At 38.2% G+C, this 15,345-nt stretch overlaps 1 protein-coding gene across 1 annotated transcript in view; it reads right to left on the bottom strand.

The window, feature by feature from the left end:
• Positions 1–2,732: 2,732 nt before the first annotated feature.
• The window catches only part of wb (wing blister), a 409,502-nt gene continuing 396,889 nt past the window's right edge, over positions 2,733–15,345 (bottom strand). Inside the window, exons 20-23 of the mRNA XM_065229029.1 lie at positions 14,840–15,287; positions 14,640–14,776; positions 3,754–3,985; positions 2,733–3,691 (exon numbers count right to left, since the gene is read on the bottom strand). Coding sequence (XP_065085101.1) covers positions 3,546–3,691; positions 3,754–3,985; positions 14,640–14,776; positions 14,840–15,287 — 963 coding nt within the window. The 3' untranslated portion in view covers positions 2,733–3,545. The remainder of the gene's footprint in view (positions 3,692–3,753; positions 3,986–14,639; positions 14,777–14,839; positions 15,288–15,345) is intronic.

The raw sequence follows: 15,345 nt of genomic DNA on the forward strand, positions 1-15,345 counted from the left end.
CTCACTATATTTTGATGTTATTCTGTGGGTGATTTACCACCAACTGACTGAAAAACATATCTGGTACCTCTATATATGCAATTAGATAAACACCCGAAGTCCATCCTTTTTTACATATTCTGCACAAAAGATACTTTCTGCCCCGCCCCATCAATAAAAAACGGTGGGAAATCCTGTCAGGGGCGGGGCTTAGAAAGTACTTTTTGTGCAGAATATGTAAAGAAGGATGGGCGTCGGATGTGAACCCAAATGCATATACCGTGCATCATAGTGAAAGAAGCTCTAACTACTGTTTCCAATTGGGTTCTTTAAGGGTATTGAGGTAAAGGCATATTCGTTATCTACATTAAACATGAGACCAAAATCCGAAATTTGATCAAAATTGGGGCACTGAAACTATTTTAAATAAGTGCGATTACATTAGAAAATATCACCATCTTAGTGCCCCTCATTGGGACTTTGTATGGGAGCGAGCTGTCAATTTGTTAGTTTAGTGTCAAAGAGTGGAGTTAATATTTTGCTCTAAACTTTGATTAAAAAATCGAGATGAAAGTCTACGGTTTCGAAAAAAAAATATCGTTGTGCTCAAAAAACGAAGCTCTTCCAGATGATGTATAAAATCGACACACTTTTTTTAAATTAAAGAACCCAATTATTACTCAGGAAAGCTTGTGTGATTACGAGCCCGCGTTTCAATAAAATCGTAGTTTGAGAACATTGTTCATTTTTAGGTATTATTAGAAACTAGAAAGTTAGACTTTTTCACCAAACACATTTATATGTCCATATGTAATATTCATAGAAAAACACGGCATACATTTAGACGCAGTGCGAAAATGACATGAATCTGTCCAACCAAAATCCATTACCTTACACCGGGGCAAATAGAAACGCGTGGGGAATTTGAAACGGTAGATGTAGCTCTTAGTGGAAGTGAATAATTACTGAGATTATTTCTAATATAGTTTTCGGTAGTACACAATGCCTCTCAAAAGTCATAAAAATGAATATTCACTTCCAAAGAGATAAACGTACTATTTCAACTTGCACCGGTGTACCATAACTATGGTGTTTACTATCAACACATTTAACATTTGAGCATTTGACTTTGAAATTCAATAGCTGAATCCCCTAATTTTCAATTAAAGTTGTACTAAGCACCTATTTACTTATTGGAAACCAAACGTTTAATTAGAGAAAAGTCACAGTATTCTATTTTACAATCATTCTACGAACACGCTGTAAAGTACATAATGATTATGCATGGTAATTTTATGATAGGGTTGTCCTGCAAATTGGAGAACAAAGAGGTGCTTAAAGCCCATATGATCGTTATACCCCTTCCTCCCCTACTTCGTTGACATTTTGTTCAATATTTAAAGAACCGTCTTCTGACAGGTAAAACAACTGCCTGTTGCGTTATCATAAAATGCAATCTTCACTTTCTTCTCTGCTTCAGAAACCTAACTTAAAACTAATGATGGAGCTACTGAAAAAACTTAATGTATTTTTTGGCAATTGTTTTATCCCACAACATGCATGGCGTTTTTGTGTACTATACTGAGGTGCAAATCAACAAAAAAATTGTGACGAAATAGTGTCAGTTCCTATTGTAGTCGATGTCGATGTCAAATTTAGTGTACATTGATCACAGGAAAATAACTCAATATTGATCAACCCATGGTAGTTATTTAGGGGAAATTTTGTCAATTCTTAGCCATTAGCCATTTAAATACATTATCTCATACGTAAGATGAACGGTGGTCTGATGATGCTAACATGAATTGTCACGAGTTTTGAACCGTAACCGAAACATTGAAATACTTTAAAAATTTAAGATAAAGTATAATAATCAACAATGCATGAAATACATCAATTTTGCGTATGAATGCACGAAACGAATGTAAATGATTTTCCATCCCTGGTTCTACGTCATACTGCGGTCGTGTCTTGGACACAACCCTTTAAGTTTTTTAAAGATTCCCGCTCCCACACACTTTTTTTGTGTTTGAACTTTAATGTGATCCCATCAAATTATTTTCGATTGGCTTACCTGATTCGAAGTTTGACGAATGTATTCAGCACGAAAATAATCCACCAAAAAATCGAAGAGAGCGTATCCTGTAAGAAGCTATACATTTCTCGAATTAGTTCCATACATGGCTCAAGATTGATTAGCATAACACACTACGTAGGAGCAAGGAGCACTCTAAACAAGCGACAGTAAAAGCTTCCGGTATTATTTCCGGGTTCAAATCTATGTGAAGCCCTATGAACCTTTTTGAACTCATAATAGAACCGAAAATGTTACTTGGGAGCACTCATTAAAGTATACTTACCAGAACGAAAAACGTACGATCAATCCACCTGCAACTTAACCTCGAACCTCGCAAAGTTAATGCCATTGATTGAATGCCGGCCATGAATTAAAAAATTACGCTCTGATATCGATGAGATATCCAACGGAATTACTAAATTCAGGCTCAATTTAAATCGCACTAACCACTGCTTGAAACAATCAACCGATTCCAGTCTCTGCCTTCGGCAGACTAATAGGTACACATTTTCAAGCGTTAAAAATAGCCTTAGATTGGAGTGGAACAAAGTAGCCAACCAACATAGAAATGTATATTTGTCCAATTTGCTTTCCCTATCTTCCAGTTGATGTCTTATTGTTCTATGTGATATTTACATGTTGCTTTCTTTCCATATGCTCTAGCCATAGTCAATATTACATGCAAAATATTTATTCGTTTTCTTTGATCCATTTCACAGAAACATTTAGCTACATTTTCTTCACATGGGCTTAGGAAATAGAGTTTTATAAAAAAAAAAAGTTTAAATTAATATGAATAAAGAACAATTTACACCTTCAATATTTGAATTCCCTCCGTTGAAACAGGCTTTCATAGTGTTAAATAAGACATTAAATATGTAATTCTATCCGATTTTATGGCAGCAATTTTTTTTTTGTTTTATCTTACTGTTAAGATCCTTTCGATAAATAGTGTTCAGAATAGGATTAACACTGAAAACAATGATTGGCAGTTGTATTGGATTAAGTTTGTCTAAATAAATACTTAAAGTTACTCAACAGTTTGACTTGAATGTATTTTACAAGGCTTTCAATTAGAACACATATGTTTAGTTGCATTCGATCACTTACGATGTAAAGTGCAAAATTATGATTTAGGATCGGTGGTTTGTACGCGTACGTTTCTATCATACATGTGGGAAAGTGTCCAAGAAAGGCACATTGATTACATATGTTCATATCTCTTCGTTGTTACAATCGCAGAAACGGTTTTTCGACGTTCAACAGGAAGCTACATTAAAGTAGGAAGCCTCTTGGAGCATTTCGATTCGTTTATACAGAATAAGTATATATTTTGTTGTTTTTGGTATGTCGGAGTTCGCCATCTTTCGGACTGTCGGTCTGAAACGAGGGCCAGGTTTCGCTTTACTTGCATTGTACCCTCACTAAGTAAGCGTATTGGCGTAAAAGAATGATCTACTATGTACACGGATGCAATGATCGAAATGGGTTAATTAACAGCTAGGCACTCGCTCAGTAACACGTTGTGAAGGTTGTCCATGTCGGTCCAATCTTTTCGTTCGTTTCGTATCACCACATTTCGTATGCAGCCCTTGAAGTTCTCTCGCAGGAGGAGCGTTCCACTGGGTGCGGTGTCTGTAAACAGGAAAATATGCTTAACACAAGGAAACGGTCGAATTTTCAGGCAGCAATATTACCTGGAAGTCCCCCGATATAGAGTGGTGCCTTTGTGGCAACCCTTCGCAGAACGTCATTGGATTGCACCAGAAGAGTATTGGGCGGATAGTTGTCCACCCGGAGCACGATTTGATGGTCTTCGTACAAGGCGGACACATTGTGCCATCGGTTGTCGCATAGGGTGTACTTGGAGGGAAGTGTGCTCTGAACTCGGATGGGGTACCCGTCCCCTACATCGATGGAAAGGATGACCTGGAAGCAAGCGTGGAAAACTTATTTATTTCAGTTGCTTCGGTTTTCGTTAAAGCACAGTTTCTGCGAGTAGAACAAGAAACCCAACTGAAATGTTTCAGTTAGGAACATCACTGTGGCGATCTTTAAATCGTTTTCAGGCTTGATTATGATGGGGCAATAGCAATCCATACTCAGTGAGTCAGTACATTCAAGGGAAGGAAGGAATGGGTTGTTAGTTTGACAGACGTTGCCGAGAACACCTCTGCATCTCCCCATCTGTCATGGGAAGGAAATCGATACTAGTGGGAAATCCAGCATATCTAGACTCACTATGAAAAATCACATAATCGTTTGTTTGAATTGCGAAATTAGTACGAGATACTCTGTAATACGGAAGAGCTTGAGCCTGAACCAATAATCTTCCGCGCAGAATGCAAAAACGGTTACAACTAGGCCATCATTGGTCCACTGTTCAATTCCGGCGTTGTTACGACATATGTATTCTCATCTTAACATCTTACCATCATCGTTGACCGATATTGGACACTAATACGTTAATAATTATGTTTTTGAAAACACTCGTTAAAATTTCAAATTCAATTAGCTCTTAAAACATCATTTCTCAATATTTCTCAAAATTGTGGATCAATACATGGTTCCGGAGTTATTCCGGTTTTCTGTTGGGGCCACTTTGGGTTGACATTCGGTTTAGATGTTCTGTATTAATTATACACACGGTGAACATAATATTTTCTCACTCAAATTATGTTATTGGACCAATGGCAGCGGTTCATGATCACATTGCCCATCACAGAAAAGATCCGGTGCCCCCGGGAAAGTGGTCACTTCTCAACAAGAACCAAAACCCGGTGTGCTACATATCAAACTTCATGAATTTATAAAAAAAAGGCTGGCAAAGGCCTTATTGACAGTCCACGGTCACATTACTCCTCCCGGGCATGTAACAATGCCCACGGACAGGGTTCCTTCCATTCATTTCGGCAAAAAATGTTCTATTAAATTATAAAATAATAAGATATTATGATAATATTTTGTTTGCGTAAGCAACAAGAAAATATTGTAAAGTTTGCCACGGAAAAGTGGCCAAGTCTCAACATGAATTAAAACCTGTTGTGTGACATATCAAACTTCATGATTCAGCCAATAATGGCCTTCTTGACCGTCCACGGTCACACAAGACCCCCCCCCCCCCCCGGAAATGTTCTGGTGTCCTCAAGGAAGTGGCCAATTATCATCAAGAATTAAAGATTGTCGTGCTACACATCATTCTTCTTGATTTTTAAATACTCGACCGGTAATGGGCTTACTGACAGTCCACGGTCACACTAAAGGGTGTCCACGATGAAATTGCCACACTATGAAATTGCTCTAACTTTTTAACCGTTGGGTAGAATTTAATGAAAATTTGGGTGGATTTAGTTCATAGTGCATTATTTACATCATTTACAGTTTTAAAGTCCTGTGATAAAACTCGCGGAAATGGAGTCGAAAGAACAGCTCGTGCGTGATAAAATCTTGCGCATTCATCACGAGAACAAGGATCTGTCACATCGTTCCATCGCTAAAACGTTGGGAATCGCGAATTCCACGGTGTTGCGAGTGATTAAGCGGTTCGAGGAACGGTTGACCACCGATCGGAAGCCCAGAAGTGAAGGAAAAAGTATTCCGTACAACACCAAAAATCACAACCGCGTAGTTGGGGCCTTCAACCGAAATCCGAACGCCTCCGTTAGGGATGTGGCTAAGAAGCTGCACCTAAGCCGAAGTTTTGTCCAGAAGGCCAAAACTAAGGCTGGGCTTCGAACGTTCAAGGTACAAAAGGCCCCTAATCGCGACGAGAAGCAGAACAAGTCCGCCAAAACCCGTGCCAGGAAGTTGTACCTCAACATGCTGACGAAAGTTGAATGCTGCATCATGGACGACGAAACATATGTGTGTGGCAATTTCATCGTGGACACCCTTTAGCCCTCCCGAAAATGTTCATGGGGCCCCCGGAAATGTTCCAGTACACCCGTTGAAGTGACCAATTCTCTACACGAACCAAACCCCGTCGTGAGGCATATCAAACTTTATGATTTGACAAAAATCGGCCGGTAATGATCTCATTGACAGTCCACGGTACGACAGAAATGGTACGGTGCCCCTGAATAATTCTGGCTGATTCTCGACAAGAACCAAAACCCGGCGTGCGACATATTAAACTTCATGATTTTGTTGAGCTCGGCCAGTTATGGCCTTATTGAGAGTCCATATTGCTCGAAAACCACTGGGAGATGGGGAGATTTAGGTTAGGTTTCGCGTAGTGATCTTAATGATATTTGCAGCTTGGTTTTTGGTGACATGATTTTCTTTTTTGGTTCTGCTTGCTACGGAAATCAAATGGAAACTAATAAATTGTGTGATCCCTCTCCGCTCATATATCCTCGTATTGAATTCTAGTAACATCGAAACAAATGTTATCAAATGATTTGCAACAAAGTAGGTGATTTGTATTTATCGATTTCAATGATAGTTTAATTTGCTGGTGGACATACTGCAAGTATTGAAGTTCTGAACTTTTCTTTCCACAGTAAATCACAAATAACTTTTTAACTGTTAAAAATGAGGTTAAAGTGTCTTCGGCAAAGTTTTTGCTTATAAAATTTCCCATATTTATGCTGCATTTGATTGATAATAACGCTATGTTTAATACCCACTTTTGATGATTGAATGCAGTGATGTACAACAAACAACATCATTTTAGAGAATTTGAAAAATTGTAACTAACAAATTGGACACAGAACATGCCGTAGCAATTTTTTTTTCTCTTATAGTTTTGACCCTTGGAAATCTGTGAATAATATAAAAGGGTGAGATTGTACTGAAATTTAAAGAACTAAAAATATTTATTGGATAATAGCTATGAAAAATGGACTTTTTCCAAAAATCTCGTCGGGGCAACCTCTAAACAACATTTCCCAGAGTTGCCGCCATACAAAAGTTTGTTTGTAACACTTTTAACTATCATTTGGAGGTTAAGCCCCCAGATTTCCAGACATAGTGCAATTTTGGGACACCCTAGTGCACAGGTACATTTGGAATTATCTCACTACGCGGAAATAGCGTACATGTAAACTTCCTGTATCTATAAGCTATATGAAATCAATCACCATCTACGAATTCAGGACATCTACGTGAAGTCCACATGCAGACTAGTGTGATATAAGACTGAACTAACCAGCCCACAAATTAGAAGACATTGGTAATCTGACCAACTTTCCCGAAAAAAAATTTTCACTGGAAATCCTATGTATGAGTGTCCATTGTAAGACTATATTACATAATATAAGCCATAATTTGTACGGGGTATAAAGATCAATATTCCCTAAATTTAACTTCAAGCTAAGGGTGGCCAGTTTACCACGTTTTCTACACTGAAAAAGTGAAAAAATTTCAATTACCGAATGTTGAGTATATTGATCGACTCTGATCTAGATTAGATTGAAGAGCATCTTAGATTATGTCACCTGGGAAAAGATTAAAGCTTAGTGAGCGGAAGAGGAAATCCGTGGTCGTATTTATATCAAAAATTTATGGAATGCGAGGCATTTGGATGTTCAGCAAGTGTTTGAGGGAAACGCCTCACATCCCTTCCTAGAAAGGTCCAAGGGACTTGAAGTTTGACATTAGGATTCCGAGGTAGGATGCGTAGGGGATGTCCATGTACGAGAAAGACTGGTTGAACCTAAAGCGCTAAGAGGTGGCTTACGAGGGTCATTCCGGGAAAACATTAGTGGAATGGTTGCTTCAAAATCGAGTATAGTGATATTGTATTGGCCGTGAAGTAGCAGCATACGTCACTGCGTGTCAGGGTTATAAGTTTGTATCTCTTTCGGCAAAACCTCCAATCCTTCCAGCTGTTACCAGTGGTCAAGTGACATCTTCTGAATCTTCTGGAGTTCAACAAGAAGTGGAGCGACCTTCCAGATTGAAACATTTCGTTATCGGCGAATTGAGCTTGAAAAGGGTAGACTGTCGTTCTGAAGAAAAAACGATATGTGGGACCCGCAGCATTACATACCAGGTTGATGTGTCTCACCTGAATTACAGTACATTTCATTGTGAATCTATACTATACCTTATGTCTATACACGTAGGTATTCGAGCGATAACAGTCGAGCGAGAAGTTAATAAACAGACGGCGTGCATGAGTGGCTAACATAAAGTTATCCGATGGTTTGCAAAATATAGTTTGCCTTAATTATCTAATTTAATAAAAGTAACAGAATACCATACCAACAAACAATATGTAACAAAACGTAAACTGAATATGCTAATTTTTATCTTAAGAATCATATTTTTGCCTGAATATGTTTTTATTAAACTATCAATCCTTTAAATTGGTTGAACCTTTTAACGGAATCCCTTTATGAAGGGCTTTGAGTGGGTTGGTTTATTTCCTTTAAATTCCGTTATAATTGCTTATCTTTTGACAGATACGCGTATTTCGTCTACTACTTGCAGACTTCATCAGTGCCAACTACTCAACACCACTTGTAACTGATGAAGTCTGCAAGTAGTAGACGAAATAAGCGCATCTGTCAAAAGATAAGCAATTATAACGGAATTTAAAGGAAATAAACCAACCCACTCATAGCTCTTCATATCAATGTTTGTTGAGATGGCTATGCGTAAAGCCGTTTAGCCTAGAATGGGATTATGTATGGTCACGATGGGTGCACAGGTTCTCTTGTTGGATTAAAGAATCGTAGACAGCTTGTTGTGATTCCGCATCAAAATACCTATTTTTTTTTCATCACGCGGTAGAGAAACATAACGGCGCAAGGGGTATTCAACTCTGCACACTTTAATTTCTGCCAAGAGATCAAGCAGCATCGAAATCTGCGCCAAGCGTTGTGCCAAGCGTTGTGCCAAGTGTTGTGCCGATCGTTCCAAAGTAGGCCGAAGTATATCAATCAAGGTGTCAATATCCCATGAGTTTGGCAACCCTGAAGTTATAATGACTGTTGAGATTATGTTTACGTTTTCAATTTCTCTAATGGTTAATGGCAAACATTTAGCTAATCATTAGAACGTGAGCGGAGTGGGCAGTGGAAGAGGAGTTGGAGTTGGAAGCCATCCAGCCTATACGACCCGGTCATAAGAAACGTGTGCAGAAACGAAGGTGTAGCCTGATCAATGGTGGATGAAATTGCCACCAGCTGTCTTTAAAATGCTTCCCGACCAAAGCAAACCCAGAACTCGAATGGGTGAAAGTTCAATCCCACCCGAGAAACAATATCTTCGAACCAGTTCATGTGATCGACTCAGAAGTAAGTGATCTCGAAGACATCACTTGAGCCTATCGTATCGCTGATTATGATGTCTCCTACCCCAATCCAATCAGACACGTGCAAACCTACCAAGTTCACGATCTTATGCAGTTGTGGCCCCTTCCACAATGTACCACCAATTAAAACCAATGGCCAATGTACCACAGGTGGAAACCATCAAATGTCCCCCCAACTCATATCTGTCATACTTTGGAAATGGTTCGCGAACCAGATTAGTTTCGCATCTGCAATACTACTGCAGACCGTGGGATTTTTCCGAATAGCAAATTTTTTAGTGTCGTCATGCGGGAACTACTAACTCCACCGAAACCCTCTCTGCCGCGAATCAAACATTCAAAATTGAGTAAGGCCTTACAATTGACCTTCGAACTGGGTCCTCTTGAGACTAGTTTAACAGAAGATAATAACTGGGAGTGGATACCTGAATAAAAACGCAAAGAAAAACGAGACATTGATCCTAGAAGACCCTTGGTAAGACCGGGATTTAACTGGCTGAAATACAACTTTCCCCCCCACCCTTTGATTTTTTTTTTCTATATTGTTCATTCTGCATAACAAACTTGTGAAACAAACAAAAAATCCTTCACAGCCGGCACAATTTTGTCGTCTTTTAGAGGATTTTATCCATATTGTTCCCCGATCGCATTCCGTACCGTACCGTCAAATTGAACGATCTTACAGGAATTTATGCGTTACTGGAGGTAACGCATTTCGTAAGTCCCTATCGACCGACCATGGTGTGGAAGAATTCTGTTGACGTGCTTCCCGAATTAGCTACGAATCTGATGTTGGTTTTGAAGGAATTCATGAGGCAATACTTACAGAATTTTTCCTTGGAATTTTTCAAAAAGTGGCAAGGTACGATCCTCGAACCTATGAGTAGCCGAATGGAGTAAAAAAAAGTCAACCATTGGCAAAATGTCAACCCTTGACAGTGATGCCGTTTTATATCATATTTTTTGTGTCCTACTTGTCATCATGTGTATTAACGTGCCGAACAGAATGCCGTGTGCAGAGTTGATTACCCCTTGTAACAGCCTACTTTTCCTAACTGAAAGAAGAGGAATAAGAGTTGGAACAAGGTAGAAAATTTTTACAGGTTGAGCACTGAAAAGTGCTGTTTAAATTTGTTGTAGCTTTAGGTAGTAGTAACACTTCCTTCAGCAAAAAGCAAATAGATCCGCACGGCAAGAGAGCACGATGCGGACTGAGCGTGCGCAAGGTTTTTTTTTGCACAGTTACTTTACCGCACCTTCTGAAAAAGAGGTTTTCACACGTTGCTAAGTATAGCCTTACCGACCGTATGGTTAATCCACCGTAACAAAATGTAGCTGGAACATACCAAAAACAATAACAGTAGAAATAAGAATTTATTTAATGTTTATAAAACACCATAAACTATAGAAAAAAAACTATTTTGTATAAAGTAAACATAGCTAGTAAGGGCTTTTCAATGCGGGTACTTTTCGACAATCTTTTGAATAACAAAATGGACTACTTTCCTAAATAAAATATCAGTGCCGAAAAGTTCTACTTTTTAGCACTCAGTGCCGAAAAGTGTTGCTTTTCGACACTCTTTTGAGTGTAAACAATGTTGTATGCAACTCGTTGCAAAATTCGATTTTTTTTTTCAGCTCTCGTCGTTATTATTCAACTCGGCAAACCGCTCATACCATTTGCATTTTTGCCAAAACTGTGTTTTTCAATGGAAGTGGTAGTCCCACAGTTTCATAATAGTCCAATAGTTTCATAATACTTTATAACTCAACAAATGTGTACTGGAAGAGTTTAAAAAACACCCACATGGGTTGTCTAATTGCATAAGAAGTAATGGTACGAAGCTTAAAACAAGTTATTTTTTCGGTTTTGAAGCTTCTAGCTACCGTCCAATAAGTTTGATTTCTTCAATAAGTAAACTTTTTGAAAAGATAATTTTAAATAGAATGATGCTTCACATCAATTCGGACCCAATTTTTGCAGATGAGCAGTTTGGATTTCGCCATGGGCATTCAACTACTCATCAACTCTTAAGAGTTACCAATTTAATTCGTTCAAACAAATTTGAAGGCTGCTCAACTGGAGTTGCTCTTCTAGACATAGAAAAGCATTTGATTGTGTTTGGTATGAAGGTTTGATTGCTAAGTTGAAAAAGTAAACTTTTCCATTCTATATTATGAAATTAGTTCAAAATTATTTAACTGACAGAACTCTGCAGGTAAATTATCAAAATTCCAAGTCTGAACTACTACCTGTTAGAGCAGGAGTTCCTCAGGGTAGCATTCTTGGTCCTATATTGTATAACATTCTCACTTCGGACCTTCCTGATTTGCCACAGGGTTGCCGCATATCTTTGTTCGCTGATGACACAGGCATTTCCGCTAAAGGAAGAAGTCTTCTTGTTATTTGCAGCAGACTGAAGAAAAGTTAAGATATTTTCTTTTATTATTTACAAAAATGGAAGATTTCTCAACTTATAATATTTCCACATAAGCCTAGAGCTTCGTTTTTGAAACCTAGTAGTAGTCACATAGTCACTATGAACGGAGTTCCAATTTTCTGGTCAAACCAAGTGAAATATGTTGGATTAATACTTGACCAAAAATTAACTTTTAAAGATCACATTGAGGGCATTCAAGCCAAATGTAACAAAGATATAAAATGTTTGTATCCTCTTATTCAGAACATAGTTCTGAAGATGATTTTGAAGTTGCCTCCCTCTTACAGTACTACCGAGGTACATAACGGGTGTTCAATAAAAAATGAGAACGATTTCAGTGCCGTCCAGCGCTTTTGTGAGAGCATCGCGACTTACTTGCGTTGTACGGCTGACCAGGGACCCCTTCTCCAATATTCATTGACGTTTTTTTTTAAAGAATAAACATTATGCTTTTAATAAAAAAAATACTGAATTCGTTGAAAAAAAAAATCTATATGACTGAAAAAAATCTCATTTTTTATTGAACACCCGTTAGAATTTTGAATGTTGAGACTTTAGAACAAAAGTCCAAAAAAATAAATAATAATTTTAGGCAAAAATCGTTGCAATCCTCAATTGCAACAATTAATTTCCTTTAAACATAGATAAGATTTAGTTTTAATTTTTAGTGTTAAGATTTCAATTGTTATACTGACATGCAGGTTTTAAAAAAAAACTGCTTAAAATACTTAATTACCAAGGCAGGAACAATGTAAAAACACAGTAACTGGAGGCCCTAGGTTGAAATGAAATTTAATTTATTTTGAATTTGGAACAAATAAAGAGTTAAAAAAAAGTTAATAATTTTACGCTCTTCTGTGAAGTGTGAAGTGTCATCACCTTTAAGGTGTATTCATATCTGAGCGTGCATTAGCGGAGCGGAGTAAAATATGCGTTGAAATGAGAGAGACAACTACTATTTCTGTCCCGCACGTACTTTCCCAAAATCTTCAACATCCATTGCCTCAAGTCATTTTTTTTTGCTACCTGGTACGTTCCAATCTAGAATATTGCTCTGTGGTTTGGAGTCCGAACTACAACACTGGTACTGAGAGAGTCGTGTCCGTTCAACGCCGCTTTCTGCACGATACGCTTTGAGAATGTTACCATGGAGCAACCACGTTACATGGCAGAATGGATTGCACCGCAATCTTGGAGCAAGTAAACATTAACGTCTTACCTCGAATGCTTCGTAACAATGTTATGCTGAGAATGCTACTACGTCGGACAAACTATGCAATCAACGGTGCAATAAGCGGACTGCAGCAAGCGTTTCACCGAGTTTCATCAGTGTTCGATTTTCAACTGCCACGACAAACATTTCGGAGACGTTTCTTTTCATTCTTCTCTAGAAATGTAAATGATCATGTTTGAAGTGTTTTGTAGTTTTAACTTAACTTAAATAAATTTAAAGGTTGACATATATAAATAAATGGTAGGCTATCCAGTGACGACGAGGGGGGTAAAATCAAAATTTTCAATTCCAATGTGAAATATTGTTTGCAAATGTTCAATCAAATCTGCAGGTCCTCCTAAACAGATGCCTGTGATTATATAATTCTTGCTTTCTGCTGTACCAGTGCCCGTAAGTTTGATTAGCGAATTCATCACTCGTTAGTTTACCAAATTCTACAGCCACCGCTCGCTACTGCAACCGTCGGAATATTTCATATTTAGCTGATATATTTAAATGAACTCGCACCTTGCCTATTAAACAACTGGTCTTTAAAAACGACTAAAAATGACAACTGCAGCTCTGCTCGTGATCCTAGTTCACGGTAAAAAGAACGAAATCATGTTTATGGATTCAAGGTTAACGAAATCACGATTTCATTTAGTATTTTATATAGCGATTTGAAATTTCCAAAACAATGTATGGCCAATCAATTTTTTTAAGGGTACTTTACAAGCCGCTTCGCAAATGTCAATGTGGGACAATAGAAAATGTGAGTCTTTTGTTTCCGACAACATTTTGTGCAATCCGAGTTGCAATGTAATTCATTTGTTATGTTTGTGCAATAACATGACGAATTCCACATATATTTTTGTATGGCGTCCTTATCTTTATTACCAAAGGGCAAAATCACGTTTTGATTTATTTCTCCTTCTAATATGATCTAATTGATTCTAGCACGATAGCTTGTCTTCTAAAAGCAAACTCAAATGGATTCAATTTTTCAACCACCCTGGAATTCTGCAGGGACATGCATTTTCAATTATTGTTATATTAATTTCCACCAGTGTAGAATTTTTTACAGCCTATTTATGACAAACGCACTTCAAGAGAACTTTTCTGAATAAACAAACTTTTCATACGCGCTTGCGTAAAAGAAATGTAATTTAGAACTGTAATTGTTAATAAAACTTGCATGATTTTACGATGATTTTCCAGCTCAGTAAATCGAGGTATTAAAATTCCAACGATATACGCTTCTTACATGACTAAGGTATGAATCATATGAAGTTTCAAAGAATATCTTGTGGCAAAAATGCATACGACATTCATATGAAATCCAGTAGATTTATTCGCTCAGTGTAGCAATTGGTAATTGATAAACAATTATCCATCAAACAGACCTTTTGCTGAGATCTCAGTAAAAGCATAACCCGAGCTGGTCGGCGGTGCCAATCTCGGCAAAAACGACTAGGTCGATGGGATGAATGTCTCCTGGAATGTGTTACAGCTTTAAAATTCGTTGATCCATGGTTTTATAATTCACCCGGAAAACACCTTTTTGTAGTCACACATTGCTACACATAACTTCATCAATATAATTGAAACATCACAAGTGTCATCATATAATAAGAATCTTGAACTCATTTTAATAAAAAAAAAACTTACATTTCCATTCGATATCTCCAACGAGAAGGCTGGGAATCCATTGATGGGTTCGGCAACACTCATCAATATTCCATTGACTTCCGACGTCCGCAGCTCTAGATCAACGTCCATGAACTTGCCAACATTGAAGTTGCGCTCTAAAATAATCAAATGTTATTAAATATTCGTACACAACACAGCTAAGAAACATCAAATCATACTGTAAACAGCATACGCATCTCCCGGAAAGTAGGAACCCTGTTCAATCCTGGGAAAGCACTGCCCAACGTTCAAGTGGCGCCCGGGCCGTGCCAGGTCCTGAGTGTTGTTGTTCACCGAAAATTTCCGCAAACATCCCTTGAATTCCTCCGGCGTCGGTTGCAGGTCCTTCGGCAGTGGCGTTTCGTCGGGAATGCCTCCGACGAACAGATTGTTGGCAGCATTCAGTTTCTTTGGTAATTTTATCTGCGCCGAGCTGAGACTGTTTCCAATTTGGACGCTGAGCGTGGCTTTCTTCCGTATGCTATTCAGAGACACGTGATGCCATTGACCGTCGTTAAGCTTCACTGGCAGATGAAGTTGGTCCCGCTTGCGACCCCGCACGGTTAAGGTCAAGGAGCCATCCTTTAGCCCCAAAGTGATAAAGTGTTTCGCTTTGTCTTTGGAACCCTGTTGGATAATACAGAATTAATTTCTTATCGGATCTTACGCAAATAGACAAACATGG

The sequence above is a fragment of the Ochlerotatus camptorhynchus genome, unplaced genomic scaffold (assembly GCF_037179485.1).
Source record: "Ochlerotatus camptorhynchus isolate MF236.1 unplaced genomic scaffold, CSIRO-AGI_Acam_v1.1 ptg000306l, whole genome shotgun sequence".
Taxonomy (NCBI): Eukaryota; Metazoa; Arthropoda; class Insecta; order Diptera; family Culicidae; genus Ochlerotatus; species Ochlerotatus camptorhynchus.